General features: G+C 40.0%; 3 protein-coding genes across 4 annotated transcripts; 1 reads left to right on the top strand and 2 right to left on the bottom strand.

Moving 5' to 3' along the window:
* The first annotated feature begins 6,293 nt into the window (after positions 1 to 6,293).
* LOC116203676 (leucine-rich repeat receptor protein kinase EMS1) lies at positions 6,294 to 10,678 on the top strand. Its single transcript, XM_031535534.1, has one exon. The coding sequence runs from the start codon at positions 6,503 to 6,505 to the stop codon at positions 10,394 to 10,396; it is 3,894 nt and encodes a 1,297-aa protein (XP_031391394.1). The 5' UTR covers positions 6,294 to 6,502; the 3' UTR covers positions 10,397 to 10,678.
* A 271-nt stretch (positions 10,679 to 10,949) lies between these two features.
* Positions 10,950 to 12,662, bottom strand: LOC116203677 (heat stress transcription factor B-2a-like). The gene is made up of 2 exons (XM_031535535.1): positions 12,145 to 12,662; positions 10,950 to 12,008 (listed from the first exon to the last, which is right to left on the bottom strand). Exons 1-2 carry the CDS (start codon positions 12,406 to 12,408, stop codon positions 11,292 to 11,294), a joined length of 981 nt encoding a protein of 326 aa, XP_031391395.1. The 5' UTR covers positions 12,409 to 12,662; the 3' UTR covers positions 10,950 to 11,291.
* A 3,345-nt stretch (positions 12,663 to 16,007) lies between these two features.
* Positions 16,008 to 19,858, bottom strand: LOC116202573. 2 transcript variants are annotated; one of them, XM_031534168.1, is made up of 3 exons: positions 19,398 to 19,858; positions 18,615 to 18,709; positions 16,008 to 16,446 (listed from the first exon to the last, which is right to left on the bottom strand). In XM_031534168.1, the coding sequence occupies exons 1-3, from the start codon at positions 19,795 to 19,797 to the stop codon at positions 16,381 to 16,383; spliced, it is 561 nt and encodes a 186-aa protein (XP_031390028.1). In that variant the 5' UTR covers positions 19,798 to 19,858; the 3' UTR covers positions 16,008 to 16,380. The 2 variants fall into 2 exon arrangements, with proteins under 2 accessions (XP_031390028.1, XP_031390029.1); XM_031534169.1 differs by having other exon boundaries at positions 16,008 to 16,443; positions 19,398 to 19,854.
* Between the last annotated feature and the right edge of the window lie 1,132 nt (positions 19,859 to 20,990).

Here is a 20,990-nt window from a genome sequence, read left to right as displayed (position 1 = left end):
GCTTGTAATTATAAATCCACCTTCGTTTATTCTATTTAGTAGTGACTACATTGGTAAATCTTCTGGTTACCTTTTCTCACACATATCCATAACATTTTCTCGTTTGTGCAGTCGCGAGTTAAAATTGGGCCTGGAATCAACATATTTGAGAATTACTTGTGCTTTTATTTTCCTCGTTTCAAATGCTAGCCCGGGCTATGCCAATTGCCAACGACCCGATTGCTTTGGCAACTTTGTCGAATCAAGAGAAGTAAGTCTAGGATGGATGAGCTAATGAGTGTACATATATATACAATTTGTTCTACTCGCATATCCCAAGCTTATTAATCTTTAATGACGGTTTCGGCATGTGCAAGTTTAAACCCGATGACTAAACCCTACTTTTTCTTTGAAGTCCGAAAAGGTCCTTCCCTCCCTACATTGGAGATATTTGTAAGGAATTGATATGTATTAGTTTAAAAGAGAATCATTGAGAGGCTCTGCAACTTTGTGTACCCGTTTGGATGATGTTTGCTCATTGCTCTGTTTTTTGATGAACCTTTCTCTGCCATATCTTCTTCCGCATCGGCAAAACAAACTCAAGCAAATCCTTTCTATTCACTTCGTCTTTTATCGTTGTCGGCTACCATCGATCCTGAAAAATTATTAGACCTTGTTATGTGAAGGCACGGCTTATTAATAGAGCAATCCATATATATCCCTGCATATACCCAATTTTAAATCTCGACCCGGAGACACAATTGCTTAATCGCCCGTGGGACTCCAACCTTATTAAACTGAACGTGAATGAAAGGGACGCACGACACAGAGCTCCACACACACAGACACACTCTTCCCGAAGCAAAAATTGCAAACTCATCATCTCAAACAGTTCAGCACACATTTCTTCTTCACTTCACTAGATAGAGACAGAGACAGAGACAGACAGAGAAAGATGGAAGGAAATGAGGAATCTCTTCCCGTGTCACTCACTGATCCCTTCCCCCTCCCAGTTCCTGTATTCATTCAATTTCATGCTCCCCTCCCCTCCCCTCCCTCACTGGAACAACTCCATTTATCAATTATATTATTTACAAAAAATTAATAAAAAAACCTTCTTTTTTTTTTTGGCTTTTCATTGAATGGAATAGAGACTATTATTATTGCTTTGCTCTGCAGAGTCACTTCACCATCTCTCTCAAGCTTCCACTTTAGGCATCTCCTCTTCTTTCTCTTTCTCAGAGCCAAAAGCATTAAATTTTGCTTACTGCAGTTGTGCAGCATACTATGATTTTTATTTTTTATTTTGCTTGGCGTAGCATCTTTTTTTTTTTTTTTTGCTTGGGGCAGCATACTATGATTTCAAAACTACTCACACAATAACAATAAATAATGACAATAAAGATATGCATCTTTTCATAGGAAATAATTCATGTTAAATCTTATTGTGAAGCGTGCACGTATCTGTGTTGTGATCGGCTGAGCATTTACTCACAGATTTCTTCTGCACATATATATACAAGGGAAATGGAAGTGAGGAGACTCAAAAGGAGGATTAATAAATGCTTCTGTTTTTAACCCGAAGATGTACCAATATTTGTACTCTTATGTAAGAGTCACTGAATAATCTCGTGAGTTGTAACTAGAGTTAAGTCCGTCACTGGAATGAAGATTACTCACAACGAATAAGGCCTCATTGAATTATTGCCTAGTAAATAAATGTTTGTATTCCACTGTGGGGTGGGTTTATTTTGCTTGCTCATTGAGTTACGTACATTAGAGTCTACTCGGACAGAACAGTGCCCTGAAAAATTGCATTGAAATTATGTATAACACTCTCAATTTTGCCACGTGGAAAACATCACGTGGTGATTATTACATGGTAAGTAAACCCAAAAGATAAAAAAGGAAAGCTTTATCTACTCTTTGATCTCTCTCTCTCTCTCTCTCTCTCTCGGAAAGTCCGGGGATTCCTGAAAAAAAGTAAGCCTAACTTCTTCATAATTTGGCCTATAATAAGCGAATCCAAAAAGAAAAAAAGGCTCCTTCGAAAAAAGAATTTCAATTTCCTTCTCTTAATATATTACATTAAAAAAATTCCAGAGTTTTTTTTTCACGTGAGAAATAATTCCGGATTAAAGAGTGCACTTTTTTTTGGCTGAATATAAGAGTGCATTTGGGAATACCACAGGAGATGTTATAAGACAGACTCCGATTTAAAAGTATATCCTTCGATATATGGAAGTATGCCCTGATTTAATGAAAGAGGAGAATTTTATCCGATGCTCCATCATTTTTATTAGGAAAAAATATATGTTATAGTACAATCTTTTGCTGTTGTGTCAATTTATTATAACCAATCAAAATTACAATGTATAACACAATGTTTAGGGTATACTTATGGCATAATATCAAAATTTTCATGAAAAGTGAACGAAATGTTGAGGTGGTGCACAAATGGATGAATAATGGGTCGGGTGATGCAAATCGTAACACAATTTCAAGGAATCTTGTTCAAATTTCAATTGGACCAGTTACGCGAGCACAAACAAAAAAGTTTAAAGATGTACTCAACGGCTTGATTCAAGAGGTTTAGGCTCAAGCAAATTCGTTGAGGCTCATTAAATACGAACCACGTGATCAACAAAGATATATCAATATGATTCAAGTTTTAGAAGATTCCAACCAAGTCTATGATGCAGAGGATTAATCCCATGATAATGTCATTTTCTAGAAGTTTCTAGAATATTTGTTGAAAATCAAGAGAATATATCATCGGATTTGTTTAAAGTTTAAATCTCATGGAGATATTTTATGAATATTTAAATTTCATATCTTTATAGATTAAGTCATATTTCTATAGATACTTTAGATTTTATTTTCTTTACTTTACGAGGAGATATTGCCAGATTATGATTAGTTTTGGTCTATATATATTAATCTTAGTCAATTTTTAAAAGAAGGAAAATTCAGAAAATCGTGAGAGTATTTTCTTTGGTTCTTGAAGACCTAATTCGAACTTATCGAAAATTTTCGTTGTGTTCATCATTGACTTATCAAATGGATTTCCATCATCGTTTGTGGCGTCTTCCTATATCGAGGTTTTTATTTAGCAATAAACAACAGGTTGAGGTTATTTATACCAAAGTTCTTGTTTATGTCGTAAACAATAGGTCGAAGATTTGTCAATAAATTATGATCATAGAACGATATTTGAATCCTTTTGTTGTCGGTACTCTTTTACACACCCGCTCCCCTACCATTAATACACGAGTCTTGTTCTCGCCTTTTCACACTTTTCTCACCTCACTGCAGTTCCAAATTTCTCTTTAGTTCAGCACTTTGCACTTTCTCCCTCATCTTCACCTACGACCTTACCAGTCTCTCTCTTCGTACTTCTCCCTCTTTTGTTAAGAAAACAAATTAAGGTTTGCATTTTATTTGACAGGCATCAACTTCCTTTCTCTTTCTAGCAAATTTTCATTCCATGTTCACTATATGAACTACAAATATGAACTACATGTGATTTTTTTATTCATTTTATTGATGGTATAATTGTTTTCAGAAAGAGCAACTATGTTTGTGAAGAGGCGATAATGAAATTCGGGTATTGATGGTAGCCGAGTGGGCAAATGGGCACTAGACAGGTCGGAATATGGGTTATTTCGAATGTGATAAGAGTTTAGGCCCACTATTCATCTACGGATGTGCTACATCAGTCGTCCATTTAATTTTCACGAAAAATTTGACGTCGTACAATAATTAACACTATGCCTTAAATGATGTGCCATATACCCAAGATTAGTACTTGATGAATCTGTGCCCTCACACAAACAACTAGCTTTCGGTGTGCGAGATGGTATCGGAGTCCAAGAAAGTCTTGGAGGTCCCGAGTTCGAAACTCAAAAAAACAATGTGGGAATCGTCTGTCGGAGTTCATCTAGCGCGGAGCGTGGTGTATAAAAGTTATATCATGACGTATATTTTTTTTCCTTTTTATTGCTCATACACAAGTAGCAATTTTCCCTCTTAATTATCATAATAACAACGAAAGGATAAAAAGTTAGGGGGAAAAAAAAGAAATAGAGGACGAGGAGGAAAATTAAAAAGAATTATTGGAAATGAAATTCCGGAGAGATGTACGAAAATAAGGACAAAAAAGAGAGGGAGGGGGAGAGAGAGAAGAGAGATTGATGTATTAGGGGCCTATTATTCGATCCTATCCCATCCTATAGAAAGGGCAAACCCCGGCCGATAGCAGCCTTTCTTTCCCTTTATACACGACCCCAACCAAACCCAACCCAGGACGGATTGATCGAATATTGAAAAGGTACGACAGCATTCGCCATCATATCTGCCCTTTGTTGCAATCTGGTCCTCCTACTTTCTCATAATTTTCAACTCCCGTACCTTTTGTAATAACGAGAAAAAGTTTTGGCACCAACTATATATAGTATCCCGACTTACACGCGCCGTGCCGAGTGCTCATTCGGCAAGAGAGACACTCCTTTGCTCATCAATTTATTATAAAGAAGCAATATATATATATATCGATAAAAAAAAAGGAACCAGTGCAGATCTGGTGCGGAGGACATGTATGTATTTTGTATTGGTGAAATAATATTCGCACTCGACGGCATTGATTTGTTTGGCTTCATAATTGCTTGCTTGCTTGCTACTATTGATTCTTAATGTTCAAAAACAGTGAGCATTTAATGGTTTAACCCACGCAAACTTAACAACTTCAGCAACTCATACAGCACACCATTTATTTGTTGACTTTTGCCTTTCCTCTCTCCGTGTCGATCCATTATTAAGGTTGCCGATGTCCTTCATAAGTGTTATCGGAGCCTGCGATAATGTCTCGAGCTCTCGACAATAATGCTCATGCATACCCCTCAACCGTCCATCATATATAGACTATACAAATATTTGCTAATGAAGCCATGATCACATATGCCACGCATGATCTCCATACTATCACAAATTCGGATTTATAATTTTTTTTAACTGCAATATTGTGGAAGATTCTCACAAATAGTAAGTGTGGGGTCCTCATGGGAGAAAGGAATGAGGTAGAGGAATATGAGATGCAAGAGGAAAGAGATCTATATATAATAAAATTTATCTTATCTGAACCAGAACTGTTCGAGAAGGAATCTAAATGAACACAATCGATTATAAGTGCAACACAGTTAACTAGAGTCAAGATGCAATCTAAGTTTACACTTGTAGTCCGACTATATTTATTTGAATTTTTCTGAAGGTCCGTGCAGGACCAAATAAGCTTCCTATATATTATGGGATTGGATGGGTATGCTTCCCATGAAGAGACAGCTCACTTATGTTCTCTTTGGGTCAGTTCCTCATCACACGCAGTTACTCTTCCACAACCCTGACCCATTCTTTCCCGACACATATATAGCTTGAGGAAGAGGTAGTCTTAGTAAAGAGGAAGACTCACTTATTATTGCATAATATGTTGTATCACACTTATAATAATTATATGAAAAGAGACTGAATCGTATTAATTAACGCTATACTATATTCTATTATTAAAGAATCTGGATTAATGATCAATTGGATACGAAAATAGTCATTTTCCATGTTGTAGATGCGAAAACCATTCCTTATTTAGCCTACCCTAAAAGTTGCTCTTTGAATATTGACCATATTAATCACTATGGTCAAATATGTTTCACTCACTTTAATCTCGTGTGATATTCCAACAATTGTCATTGACTCGACACATGAAGCACGGTCAGATCCAAACTAGTAATTATAAATCCACCTCTATATGCTCTATTTACTAGTCACTAGGTTACCAAATTTTATGTTTGCTTATTTCTAGAGATATTCTGTAGAGGTTTCTCGTCTGTCCAATCACATGTTAGATCAGTTAACTCGACCGGATCGAATGCAGCTCATCTTGCCTGAAAAACTTTCATGCTTCAAAAGAGGTTGGGAGTCACGGGATTCCACGGCCTTCATAAGATGAATATGAGCAGTAATGGTGTTAAGATAAGATAAATTCCCCCCCTTAAATGATAGTTTGCGTGAGAAAACTTGTCCCTCTCTCCCTGCCTCTCCTTCGCGAGCTTTTCCGGAAATACGGAACAATTGAAGGGCTTGACTGCAAACAAAAACAATCACCGTTATAGATCACGTGAGGTACGTGCTGCTGTACCTTCCACGGTTTCCCTCATTTGCATTCCAACCCCCCAAAAATCATTAATTAAAAAAAATAAAAATAAAAAGGCAAAATGGGCAGCTCTTCCCTCCCCCCCCCCCCCCCCCCCCCCCCCCCCCCCGGCCTCTGTGAATATGGAGTCGACACGCCATTGATCACTCTACTCTCTCTCACTAGCCCTGACCTCACTCTCTCTCTGTCTCTCTCTAGTCACGCCGATGGAACCCTTCTCGTCCTCCGTACTCAGCTTCCTGCTTCATCCTCTCCCACCATTGTTGCAGTGAGAGCTCCTCTCATACCGTGTCTTCTTCTCTGTGACGACGACGGCCGGCCATGGCAGCTGCTTTCAAGCTCTTGTTGCTCTTTTCATTCACGGCGCTCTCTGTGATCGCTTCCCCCGCCATTTCTTCGGACCCAGAGAAAGAGTTCCTTCTCGCCTTCAAGCACGCCCTCGAGAACCCGCAGGCCCTCTCTCCTTGGAACACGACGAGGCCCCACTGCGAGTGGAAGGGCGTCGTCTGCAGGGCCGGCCTGGTCGTGTCGCTCCGCCTACCGGCTCAGTCTCTCAGGGGCCGCCTCTCCTCCTGGCTGTTCTCGCTCTTGGGCCTCACGGTGCTTGACCTCTCCGACAACGCTCTGCATGGGGAAGTGCCTGAGAAGGTGGCCAACCTCAGGAGATTAAAGGAGCTGTCTTTGACAGGGAACCAGCTTTCCGGCGAGATACCGGGTCGACTCGGTGAGTTGACCGAGCTCGAGACGCTGAAGCTGGGGTCGAACAGGCTGACGGGGAAGATCCCACCGGAGCTCGGGAAGCTGGCGCGTCTCCAGCAGCTGGCCTTATCAAACAATGGGCTCTCCGGCGCCATCCCGAGTAAGCTTGGTGGGCTGACTCAACTCCAGTCCTTGGACCTTTCCAGCAACGGCCTCTCAGGTTCCGTTCCTCCGAGCTTCTTCACGGCACTCTTGTCTTTATCCTCCCTCGACATTTCGAACAACACCTTCTCCGGCGAAATCCCGCCGGAAATCGGCAACTTGAAGAATCTGACGTACCTTTACATCGGCATGAACAAATTCTCCGGTCCACTGCCTCCCCAGATAGGTGATCTGTCCAGACTCGAGATCTTCTACTCGACTTATTGTTCGATAACGGGGCCATTACCTGAGGAGATGTTCAAACTCAAATCACTCAGAAAGCTTGACCTTTCGAATAATCCCTTGAGGTGCCCAATCCCGAAATCCATAGGGAACCTGCAGAACCTGACCATACTTAATCTTGTCAATGCCGAGCTTAATGGCACGGTCCCGAGCGAGCTTGGGAGCTGCAGAACTTTGAACGCTTTGGATCTTTCCTTCAATTTTCTGACCGGGTCTCCGCCGGAGGAGCTGTCTCAGCTCCCCATCATGTTGTTGGCGGCTGAACGGAACCAGCTTACGGGTCCACTACCCTCTTGGTTAGGGAAGTTGGAGTTGGCGGACTCCATTCTGCTGTCAAGCAACCAGTTTTCTGGGGCGATCCCGCGTGAAATAGGTAACTGTTCTAAGCTTACGCACCTAAGTCTGAGCAGTAACAAGTTGACAGGGCCAATTCCAAGTGAAATTTGCAACTCGGGATCCCTGCTAGAGATCGAACTTGAAAGCAACTCCTTATCAGGGACTATCGATGATGTATTTGTAAATTGCGGGAATCTGACCCAGCTGCTTCTAGTGAATAATCTAATCAGCGGTTCCATCCCTGAGTATATATCGCAGCTTCCACTCATGCTGCTCGACATCGACTCCAACAGTTTCTCGGGATCCATACCGGTGAGTCTGTGGAGTACTGAATATCTCATGGAGTTCTCTGCGGCAAACAATCTCTTGGAAGGAACTCTCCCTCCCGAGATTGGTAAAGGTGCTGCCTTGCAAAGACTCGTCCTTAGTAACAACCTGCTGAATGGAAGCATACCCGAGGAGATTGGGAATTTGGGTTCTCTATCGGTTCTTAATCTGAACTCGAATCAGCTCAAAGGCGCTATTCCTCTCCAACTCGGTGAGTGTAGTTCCCTCACCACACTGGACCTTGGGAATAACCGCCTCAGTGGGTTGATTCCAAATACTCTTGTAGATTTGTCTCAGCTGCAGTGCCTGGTTCTTTCTCATAATAATTTATCTGGACCGATACCGTCAAAGCCTTCCTTGTACTTTCGGCAGGTCAGCATTCCTGACTTGAGCTTTGTTCAGCACCGTGGACTGTATGATCTATCGCATAATAAATTATCCGGTCCGATCCCTGAAGAATTGGGGAGCTGTGGGGTCCTTGTGGATCTCCTACTCAGCAACAACAACCTTAGTGGCAAAATTCCTGGTTCTTTGTCCCGGTTAACAAATCTGACAACCTTGGACTTGTCAGGAAATTTGCTGTCCGGTGAAATTCCTCCTGAACTTGGAGACTCCAGCAAGCTTCAAGGCCTGTACCTTGGATACAATCAGCTCAGGGGCCCCATCCCCGGAGCCTTGGGCCGTCTGAGTAGTTTGGTGAAGCTGAATCTCACGGGTAACAGGTTTTCAGGCTCAGTTCCCTCTGCTTTCGGGAATTTGAAGGGGCTGACTCACTTGGACCTGAGCTTTAATAATCTCGAGGGGGAATTGCCTCCATCTCTATCCCAAATGCAGAACCTCGTGGGACTCTACGTTCAGGACAACAAGCTCTGTGGTGGGCTCAATGATGTCTTCTTGAACTTCATGTCTTGGAGGATTGAGTCTGTGAACTTGAGCAACAACATCTTCAATGGTAAGTTGCCTGCTTCTTTGGGCAACCTCTCGTACTTGACAAACTTGGATCTTCATCAAAACACGTTTACTGGTGAGATCCCTCTGGAGCTGGGCAATCTGATGCAGCTCGAGTACCTCGATCTTTCCAGGAATGAGCTTTCTGGACTTTTCCCGGACAACTTATGCAGCCTCAGCAGTCTGAGATATATGAATATGGCGGAAAATGCCCTTGAAGGGCGAGTGCCTCGGGTTGGCATTTGCCACAACTTGTCAAAGAACGAACTTGCTGGCAACAAAGATCTGTGTGGGAGTATTGTTGATTCCCATTGTCAGGTCAGAAGTTTCGGAGGCAGATCGTTCTTAAATGCTTGGGGCATTTCAGGAATTGGGATTGGTATTACGATCATTGTACTTTGCATTGCATTTGCTCTATGGAGATGTGTTACCGGAAGCAGCAAGGAATTTGATCCCGAGGGAATGGAGGTGGGCAAATTAAGTAGCTTCATTGACCCAAACCTCTATTTCCTGGGAAGCAGCAGGTCCCGGGAACCTCTGAGCATCAACGTGGCTATGTTTGAGCGGCCGCTTCTGAAGCTGACCTTAGTGGACATCCTTGAAGCCACGAATAATTTCTGTAAGACAAACATTATTGGTGATGGTGGTTTCGGGACAGTATATAAAGCCACTCTCCCAGATGGAAGAACCGTTGCTGTGAAGAAGCTTAGCCAAGCGAAGACGCAGGGTCACCGGGAATTCACAGCTGAGATGGAGACTCTGGGCAAAGTGAAGCACCGGAACCTTGTCCCACTTCTCGGGTACTGCTCCTATGGGGAGGAGAAGCTTCTCGTGTACGAGTACATGGTGAACGGGAGCTTAGACCTGTGGCTCAGGAACCGAACCGGGACACTCGAGATCCTGAACTGGGCCAAGCGGTTGAAGATTGCTGCTGGGGCTGCAAGGGGACTGGCATTTCTCCACCACGGTTTCATTCCACACATCATCCACCGAGATATTAAAGCGAGCAACATTCTTCTCAATGAGGATTTTGAGCCGAAAGTTGCAGATTTTGGCTTGGCAAGGCTGATCAGTGCCTGTGAGACCCACGTCACGACTGAGATCGCGGGAACTTTCGGGTACATTCCACCCGAGTATGGTCAGAGTGGGAGGTCCACCATCAAGGGAGATGTCTATAGCTTTGGTGTGATTCTACTTGAACTGGTGACAGGGAAGGAGCCCACAGGGCCCGACTTCAAGGAGATCGAAGGCGGAAATCTGGTAGGGTGGGTGTTTGAGAAGATTAAGAAGAGGCAGGCCGTGGACGTTCTTGACCCGATCATTCTCAGTGGGGACTCGAAGCAGGCGATGCTTCAAGTTCTGCAGATCTCTGCCGTGTGCCTTTCAGATAACCCAGCTAACAGGCCTACGATGCTTCAAGTGCTTAAGTTCCTCAAAGGGATTGAAGAAAAGTTGGTTTAGATGCAGATTGTGCACTAGCAGCCCTGTTAGAGGGATTAAAGAAAAGACTCTTAAATCAGTGGAATCTGGGATCAAGAATCAAGGATCAATCGTAGTAGTAGTTTGACTTGGTAGAATCGGGATGGAATCAAGAATCTAGCTGTAATAGTAGTTTCGACTCTGATAATGAAGCTGTTTCGACTCTGATAATCAAGCTGTAATACTAGTTTCGTCTCTGATAATCTTTGTACTTGTTTGATCCAACTCCTTGTTACAAAGTGGTGCATTCTCTGTCTTGGCCAAGAACGCCTCTTCACTTAATTGATTAACCATGGTCAGTTACAACCATCGACTGTATAGAATCCTCGTGGAAATAGAATCCTCGTTTCCACGATGACCCGATCCTAATGGCAGTTTCTAGCCAGCTGCAGACCATCCCCTCAAAGCCATTGCTTCCATCAGAAGTGCTGTCCCGCCCATCAGTTCCCCACTTGCATCTGTGGCAATTACAGGTTCTGCATTCTTGAATACGAAAACAATTTCTGCACAATGCAATTCGGGAAATTGCACCATCTGTGGCTGGGTCTCGCTTTAGCAAATTAAACTTGTTAATGGTACATATCGAATCATAGTCTTCTTGATTGGACAGACTCCAAGCTACAAATCATATTTGGGTATCCCTTTGTCACCCATAAAACAAAACTACCACTGAAACTAATATAAGGACTATATATATAAGTAAGTAGTACAAAAGAGAAGCCCATAAAACCATTCATACACAAGTGAAGTAATTGGTGGCCCATTGGGCTTGTAAGCTTTTCGGTTGACACGTGCGCGCTTTCTCCTTTTGGGCCAGGCACGTGCGTTCTCTCTTCTCGATTGCCGCACCTCCCTCAAGATCAGCCATCAGTTCAGTTCACCCATTGGAGACCGTCTGATCATCGCCGTGCCGGTGGTGATGATTATGATTCAACCAAGAACCTTCGAGACTGTTCCTCTGATCCAGCGGCTCAGGCTTCACCTCGCCATAGCCGCCGGGCTGCTGTAGCTGCAGCATGGCGTCGTACTCGGCCATCGTGGCTTCACCCTCTCTCCTCCGCTTCAGGTCGAGATGCACCCCGAACAGCCTCGTATCTTCTTCACCCTCCTCAGCCTCGGCCTCCTCTTCATCCTCCCCGGCATCGCCCGAGCACCGGTCCACCGACATCAGATCAAGCGCCTTCGCGGAGTGGCCGCCGGAACTTCGTATCCGGAAGCCGCTCTCCGACTGTCCGTCGGCGTAGTTCGACATCAGAGAGAAGATGTTGTTGCAGAGGCCCTTCATCTGCGTGAGCTCCTTGCTGAGCAACCTGTTCTCCTTCCTCAGCCTCTCGTTCTCGTCCATAACCTCCGCCGCGCAGTTCTGGCCGCAAACGGACGGCGAAGAGTGCGACGAGATCACCTGCTCCTCCCCCGAGTTCGACGGCGATATCACCGTCTTCGCCGTCGGGATAGCCGCTGCAGCCACCGTCGCGGCCGCCGGCACAGGGGTCGACAACTTCCGGCGCTGAATCTCGCACAGGAGACGTTTCTCGCCTCTCCGGAAGCAATCGTTGGAGAATTCCCACCGATCAGGCACGACCTTCCTAAATCCCTGCACGATCACGACCATCCCGATCTCCAAAATCAACAACTTTTTTTTTTTTTGGTTTTTGATCAACACAATCCCTACCTACAACGACTAATCAATCGCAGAGAGGGAAGATGTTGAAGATGATCGATTAACATACGTAGGTGTTCAATTGCCGAACGAAGCTGGAGAAGTTATTGTGCTTGAAATACTTGGGGAGCAAATCTCGCGCGAACACGGTCGGATTCCACACCACGAAGCCGGATCCGTCCTCGTTCCAGGAGATGACGTCGTCTATGCCGGCCTCCTCGACGAGCTGATAGGTCTTGGTCAAGAACGGCGTCGGGGTCGACCTCTGCGACTCGCCGGCGCCGTCGCCGTTCTGCTCCACCGGGGACGGAGCCATGATAGGATAGGATGTCATTAATAGTAATCTGAGCTTCAGAAGAGAGGGACTGGAGCAGCGAGTTCAGAGGCAGAGATCAACGGCGATGCGGTTGTAGAAGCTTCGTTGTACTGTTTCCCCTCGATGCGAAGGAATACATAATATACATATACATACATCGATTGAATTGGGGGGAGAGAGAGAGAGAGAGAGAGAGAGAGAGAGAGACGGTGTGTGTGTCTGTGTGTGGGAATGAATAATGTTAAAGACGACATTGAGACATGGGAGATTCAGAGGGGAGACACTGCATCGCTTTGTCGTCTCCAGAAATTTCCAATGTACACTTGTCAGCGGACGAGATTATAATTTTTTTTTTAAATAATTATCATCAACATATTGGAAAATGATTTTTTTTTTCTTTTCTTTTATTAGACTCGAAATCGAAAGTGGTGTTCGCCTTTTCTTTTTGCTTTTTTATGGAAAGCACGAGGTGTTAATCTAGCCAAATCCTCATTAAGAAGGTTCTAGTGCGTTTTGGATCCTTTCACTAAATCCTAAAGGAGACCACAACATCAAATTTTAAAATATCTTAAAACCGTCATAACTCGTGATCATGTTGCTGCTACCTCTGATATGTCGGATAAATTATACCTCTTATTTTCAAATATGGAACAAATGTACATTAATGCACTCATTATCTTTCTCTGCCTGCTCGGGTTATGTATCTCTGCCTTGTGGGACGGGCATGAAGAATGCCAAATCTAGAACCGGATCTGTATGATTAATAAGTAAGTAGTTATTAAATTTGCGTCTAGATAGGCTATTCGCCTGATTGATTGAACTTCTACTCCTTAATGGGAGCTTAATTATTAGTTGGGGCTCCGTTTGAACGGAGAGAATTGGAGGAAACTAAAACATTCCAAATTCGGATGGAATTATTCTCCAAACATCATATTAGTTTGTAGTTTATTTCTCAAATTTTTTTTTTTGTAAAACAACATATCTCAACACCCGCCATCACGTGGCAGCGTATGATATAGTACGCGCCACGTGCCTTTGAACATTCTCCTTCAACAACCGATCACGAGCCGAGCATCCTCGTCCGTGCCCCGGCGAGAGGGGACAAATACCAAACTAGCCTCGATCTCCATGCTCGGGCTTAATTAAAGGTGCACATTTAGCAACCTCGAAACTGGATCGGATCACTCTTGGGTCTGACTAACATGAGGCACACTCTTGGCTGTCTTGAAATTGAATCTAGCGTGGTGTGAGCCCACACGTGCACGCGAAAGCGTAACTCGCTCTGATACCATATTAAATTTCCACTGAACTTACATATACTTGAATTCATCTGCAATCCAAAATCTTAAACTGATAGATTGTTGGATTCAAGTTTCATATGACCTTGTAGTTTCTTTCTCAATTTTGTGGAACAACATATCTTTACAAAATACACAATCGATTTATTATGCTTTTTTCGGTGAACATAAATTTATTATTCTTCGTTTAAATGTCATGTATCTGAGCTCATGTATCTAAACTCTCCGCTCGTGCATTATCGCCGCAGTACTTGGTTTTCTTCCTTTTAAATTCAAACATAAAAAGGACGGAAGTAGAAAAATTAAAATACAAATGGAAGACATAATTACTGGAGGAGAGAAAAAAGATTGAGAGAAAATAGGGATGTGGGCGAGGTAGTGGGTGATTATGTTTCTAAAACTACTCTTTTAATCCTAATTCAAAGGCCATTGTTAATTGAATAATAGGCAGCATGAGCTTTTTTGTCAAGCGAAAGTGAGACGAAACATCCTGGCCTTCGACTTTAATATAGATAGCAATGAAAGAGTTGAGGAAAGTATGCTTTTTCCATACACCAAAAAAAAAAGCTTTTTTTTTTATAACCCTATATGTCATGATAAGTTTTTAATATTTTGCGAAAATAGATTGGCTAATTTTGATATTTCATAACTTTGACAACTAAAATTGTAATGAGATAAAAAATTTAATGTCTGTTAGAAATCTATTTGCTAGTAAGAAATCAATTTTCGCGTGTATGATTGATGATCTATCATTCTCTGATATCGGCAATATATATTTACATAAGTAGGTCCTATAGATGTTCTCATATGTGTGCATTGACCTGATTAAGAAACTAGTAAAAATCCAGCCCAGCTTTATTACAAAATGAAATCAATTAATTAATTATAATATAATATGTAAATCGGGACGTGGAGTGTGATTATGTCACATAACTCAAATCGTAAACCTCACATATTCACGTCAATGAACCTTTCATTTTTAATTATATGAATTTTTACTATAACTTATTTGTAATATTTAAAGTCGCGAGTACTGTATATCCTATAAATAGATGTCATGAACATTCAAATTGTGCGTATTCTGAATGTTTTATGGGCCGTTTGGATTTAGAGTTAAAATTACTTTGATTTTGATTTTGATTTTGATTGTGGAAAATGACAAATGAGATGTGATTATAAATTTGACTTGGGAAACGTGTGTTTTTGTTGTGTAGTATGTTGAGTTAAAGTTAAAGTTAAAATTTTTAAATTGGGAAATGTGTATTTTTGTTGTGTAGTGTGTTGAGTTAAAGTTAAAGTTAAAATCAAGTAACTTTCAATCCAAATGGGGCATTAATTTTCCTACTCTTATTAGTCATAGAAAATATCTCCCTTAAAAGTTGAATTTTTCTCTCTCAATATATATATATATATATATATTATTCGCAATTTTTATAAAATTACCTCAGTACTTATTTGTTATCATAAAATTCACCTTTTTTAATCTCACTCCAATTTATAATGATAGATTTATATATATATTTGGTACTTAAATATTCATTACTGACATATATGTTGATTAAACATATTTGATTATACAAAATATTGATAATATATTATTGCACTTTGGGCGGGTATTAATTAGTTACTTCTTAAATTTTTGCGATTCAAGGAGAGAATATAACACCTTTAAAAAAATATTCCCGGCTCGAAAAAGAGAGAGAGAGAGAGAGAACTGCGTCGAACAATAAGTCCCTGGTTTTCTCCGGCATAATTCATTCGCATTGATTGGTTTTGCTACATTGGCTATTTCGTTCAAACTAAATTAAAAGGGATCAAATAGTAATGGGGAATAGGATCGATGCCTCACCATCACATCGCGACGCAATTATTGACTATTTATAAATTACATATGTACGTGCTTAGCAAAATAAACAAATAAGGAAATTAATATACAAAAACATTGTGCTACGGCATGTTTATATATATAAATAATAATATAAGATATTAGTACACGAACCTCCTTACTTGAAAATGATATTTTGATTTGCATAGTCTTTATCTAGTCCATTCAATATGCATTAATTCCTAATTCCACAAATATCTATTCTTGTATCATCAATAGAGATAATTAATTGCAGATCTAATAAACTAAAAACATAATAAAAAGTGCTCCAATATCAAAAAGGTAATAAAAAGCGCAGTAATTATATGTATATATATATATATATATTCAACTTCACACAGTTATATATCAGTTGCATGGAATATCTACGTAATTTTACATAGGAGACCAATATATCTATTCTGTCAACCGATGCCGTGTCTCTGTGTAAATTGTGTGTAAATTGGACACGAAATTTCATACGTGTATCTCTATAGTAATATTTCAGCCTTGACAACATAAATTTCTATGATCCAACAACCAGGAAGTACAACAATCCTCAACTAGAAGCAATCAAAACTATCCGTTGATCATACATTAATTATATTTCCTGCAAAACCTCTGACGTATAATGCAAGAATTGGCAAAGAGAGAATTAAATTATTATTTTTTAAAAAAGGAAACTAGAGCTACCATTTATTTAATTGCATAAATAGAAAGATCGAAAGCCTAATTAACATACAGCAGGAAGATAATACTTCCAAAAAAAAAGAAAAGAGACGAGGTACGGTCCCCATTGTTGTGATGTTGGGTCCCATCCGCAGGCAGCTACATGGGATTGATATGTTTGTCATCCTTATCGGCTGTTATGATGTTCATCTCTGGGACAACCTGCTGGGACGTCAGAGACATACATGAACATCATCAGACACAGCCAGATTTCACACTGAGAGAAATTATATATATTTAATGTTTTCATTTATCAAATGGCTGAGAGATTTTCTCGATTATAATATAATATGGAATGGATGAGAATGAGATAATGTGGAAGAAAAACAAAAAGAATGACCCAGTAATTAGGAATATCGTCTCTGTTTTGCTGCTGATCAGGGAAGGGTAAAATATCATTCTATATGCCAATCACTTTCATTCACTCATCTGTGTTTTGCCGATTTTCTATTTATATTTTTTGATGGATCTGAAAGCTTAGGGATGGCTATTGTAGATACCTTAAATGTCTTCTATAGGTGGTTTGGCTTGAAGCTTAATCAAGATAAACTCGAGTTATATTACGGAGGCAAGGAAGACCAAAAACTTAAAAATTTACTGCACTGCCCTGAATTTAAAAATGACAACTTACCTGTCAGGTATTTAGGCATTCCTCTTACTTTTGAAAAGTTACTTTTAAGGAGCCGTGAGAATTTAGTGAAAAGGATCACACACATGATAAAAAGTTGAACCCTGGGACACATTTCTTATACAAGGAGAATTCAACTTGTGAATTCGGATCTATTTAGTATGATTTCTTATTGGTGTGCTCACTTTAACTTGCCAAAAAAAGTGAACACAAAGGTGATTCGTTTAGCTCATCGAAAGTGTAGATCCTTTATCTGAAAGGGTATAGACGAACACCAAGGTAGGGGCAAGGTCAGGGACGAATCTAAAATTTCAATGGGTTTCAAGTTTGTCACTTGATGTTACTACACAAAGACTCCTTTGGACCATATACATCTAAGTGATATGGAACAAAATGAACTCAAGAATATTTGAAAAGAAATCAGCAAGTATAGCAGATCAAGTGCTTCATGCAATCGAGCTTTTGAAAATGAAATTGTTATTAATTCCAAATGTACACTTTAAGTTGTCTAGATTTTCTAGAGCTCAAAGTTTAGGGTTATAGTGTTCTCTGAGCTTGTATCTTGGATGAGTGGATTCTTGTACATATTTTTTGCTCAACAAAAATTACACCTTTTATCCAAAAAAAAAAGGAATAATTTGACAATTTTATGGTATAATTTTTGTATGATACTGTCATTTTTTAGATGGTCAGATGGTCAATTATATACATATATCATACATATGAGCATACCATATGCAAATTTACAGTACAAATTTGCAAAAACGTCTTATTCTTTTTTTTTATACATTAATATTGTCATATTAGTCTTCAATTTTAATTTCTAATAATATATATTGTTTAGTTAGACTAATGATATGCAAAGGTAGTTATAATATTAGGATTTCATTTCAAAAATTCTCGCGTGTATACATATTTTCGTGAGTATCATATTTATGACTGACCCTGTGATAGTTTAATTAATTTTTATATACTCCACCTAGCAAGTTTGGCCCGTGTTTATACGGGTCAATATTCTTGCGGTATTATTTCACTAAATTATTAATAATTTTTTTTTTATTTTCATATTCAATAAATTAAAAATATTTGTTACTATTATATAAATGTGTTTGGTTGATTGAATATGACAGAGGAAAATTAATATTGAAAAAATAAAGCACAATGTCGATTGATAATAGATACAAACTAATGATGGAAATTAATATTAGAAATATAAAAAAAAACGTTTATTATAAGATCGAGAAATGGTACACATCTTTTTCTGCATTTTTGTATTTTGGTGGAGGTATTGAGATAGTTTCTGTTTTTTTTTTTTTTTTACGAATTAAATAATCTATTTGTTTTTAATTTTAAATCGAACAAACAAAATAAAATACATACCGAGTGAAATTTCCTTATTTTTTACTAAATAAAATAAATATAATATAATATGTATTAAATTATTAAGATAACATTAGAAAAAATTGCAAGAGTATGAAAAAGTCGGACTCCCTCATGATTTTCGAAAGGAAGCAATTTTACATGTTTTGATAGATATAAAGAACATTTGATGCACACATACTGGATACGATATACATGCGTCATATGTGCTCCTAAAATGTTTGATTTTTTAAACCTCTTGAATGGGGAATTTGCAGGTAGTATTCTTCGTATTTGCAAGTCCAGAATCAGAATCTCATCAATGCAATTATATTAGAATTCGGACCTGATCATCATCGGATGAGTCGCTGTGGGACTGATCAGATGGAGGTCTCCTTGACCTCTTTCTAGCTCCGCCATCGAATTGATTTTGCATCATACCTGAAATGGAACCAGTCAATTAACATTCGAAATTAAAGAGTACGCATAAGTCACGTATCATTTGCAAAATATACATCTTTACCAACCAAAAACAGCAGATGAAAGTAAAATGAATCGACTTTTCAAACAAAAGAACATTATATATACGAAAATCTCAATGAAAGGCAAAGGCATTTCAATCATCGTCAAAAGCAAAAAGAAAGCAAAACGCAATTGATCTCTAATATTCTAGTACCCACTGCAGCCGGCTGAATTATAAATTCCATGTACTTTTATGTAGTTCAGAGTATCAATCTTAAGAACAGCCCTTTAGGAAAAATGTATATACATGAACGGAACAATATGTATTCAAATTCGAACATGGACCATACTATAGCTAGTTAGAAGACATACATGCGTACGAGAGTGAGCCTAGTCTTTGGATGATCGGACGATCCAAAGACGAGGCTATGTAGCATGTCGATGAATCAGGAAACTCTATTCAATATGGTTATGAGTTTTTCTTCGAAGATCTAGAGGGATGGACACGATGAAGAAACATCATCCATCTTTGAATTTACGAAGGATTACTGACAGCTTGCTTCTAGTCCAAAGTTATGCAGAAATAGGCATTTTCCATTTAATTGAATTCAAAATATAGTGTTAGAGGATCGATAAACATAACAACAAACCACGCCCGCTTCTGCACCTGAGGTGGCAGTGGCTTTGATCTTGGCCGGGCTTTTCCTCCTTCGGGATTTCGAGTAGCTGCAGGTCGTCGTCCTGGCAATGTCATTGTCCGCTAACTGACTGCAGCAAAGAAGGCCAGGAACAAATTGACCTTGAAGCTGCAGGTGGTTGTCACCTGATGATAATTTGCTCCGACAAGACAGTCGAAGTGCTTGCAGAAACGAAGCCTCCAGCGACCTCAAGAAACGCGTGTGCTTCTCATCCGTCCATGTCGTCATCGAAGAAGATGACCCGCCTGCGTTGTAGGATCCCGCGAGGCCGCCGGGGGAGAGTTCCTCCAGTGATTGGTTGCCGGAGGCTGAACTGGAGCTTTGCTTGGATGGACTCGTAGTCATCTTTTTCTTTTCTCGGCTTTTCATGGTCGGATCCTCGAATGCTCTTCAAATTTAAAGCACGTCCAAGGAGTTGGGACTGCCCAACCTTTCCATCCTTTATTACTTTCATTTTTATTTTTTATTTTTTTTTAAAATTTATATATAGGTTGAATGGCGACTTGTGAGTGAGCAATGGCCGATAAGGTATACTTCAAATTTTTTTTTTTTATTTTTTTCCAAACAAAATTTCACCATCATGTATATAATCTGGGTTCATCGCATGAGATTTGTACGATTATACTCATTCTCAAGCAACTTTACCTTTTAATTATAATTGAAATGTGCGAGATGATCAATGATATTCTTTGATGGAACGAGTGTTTAAAGTTTTAAATCTCTCGATGAATATTATACGATAAGATATATGTTAATAATATCAAGACTATAAAATATCTAAGTTGTAGATGCAGGGAATGGTGATGATATCTGGAGATATTTTTGGGACGGGGGTGGAGAAGAATCACTCAAAAGCACAAGCAACCAGTCCCACGTGATGGCGATTGACTGATCCTTTCATCGGCCGTCCGGTTTGATATTTTCTTCACGTTGGCATTGGGGAATGACCTCATTTGTGGCTCGTATTTACATCTCTGTCCCCACCCTTAGGCTATCTCCAACGGGTCTTCACTGACCGTCTCCAATTGCCGATGTGGCAACGGCCGCGCATCTCTCTAAAGGAGAGCGCTTCTCTGTGCAAAGGCGAGCGCCTCTGCACTGAGACACCAAACGAGCCAATAAGCGGCTGCCACGTCCTTTATTTTTATTTTTTTTGTCTGAATATTAATCTAATCAATATGATATATAACCCTCATCGGAGATAATGCCCCAAAAGAGAGACGAGTATTGAAGTACAAATCTCTATTTTTTTTTAAGAAGGTGTCTCTGATCTATGTGATGCTCATGCGACGTTGTGAGGTTCAGTCCAGAGATACCAAAATGAGATAACCATTGGAGACGAATATCAAGCCACTGATTTGTTGCATTACCAGGTGGGGGTCAACGGTCAAACTGATCAGATTTACACCCGTGACCATAAAATCTGGATATTTTACAAAAAATTGGAGGTGTAATTAATTTTGGTTTTGCTTAGTCATTTTCATTTTCTATTCCAGCAAAAGTATATCCGAAAAATAAACCACGTGTTGTGCCATTCGACCTCGACATGGAGAGCATGGCAG

The sequence above is a fragment of the Punica granatum genome, chromosome 4 (assembly GCF_007655135.1).
Source record: "Punica granatum isolate Tunisia-2019 chromosome 4, ASM765513v2, whole genome shotgun sequence".
Lineage (NCBI taxonomy): Eukaryota > Viridiplantae > Streptophyta > Magnoliopsida > Myrtales > Lythraceae > Punica > Punica granatum.
Note: the sequence above shows the minus strand (reverse complement) of the source record. Positions and strands in the feature narration are given on the sequence as shown.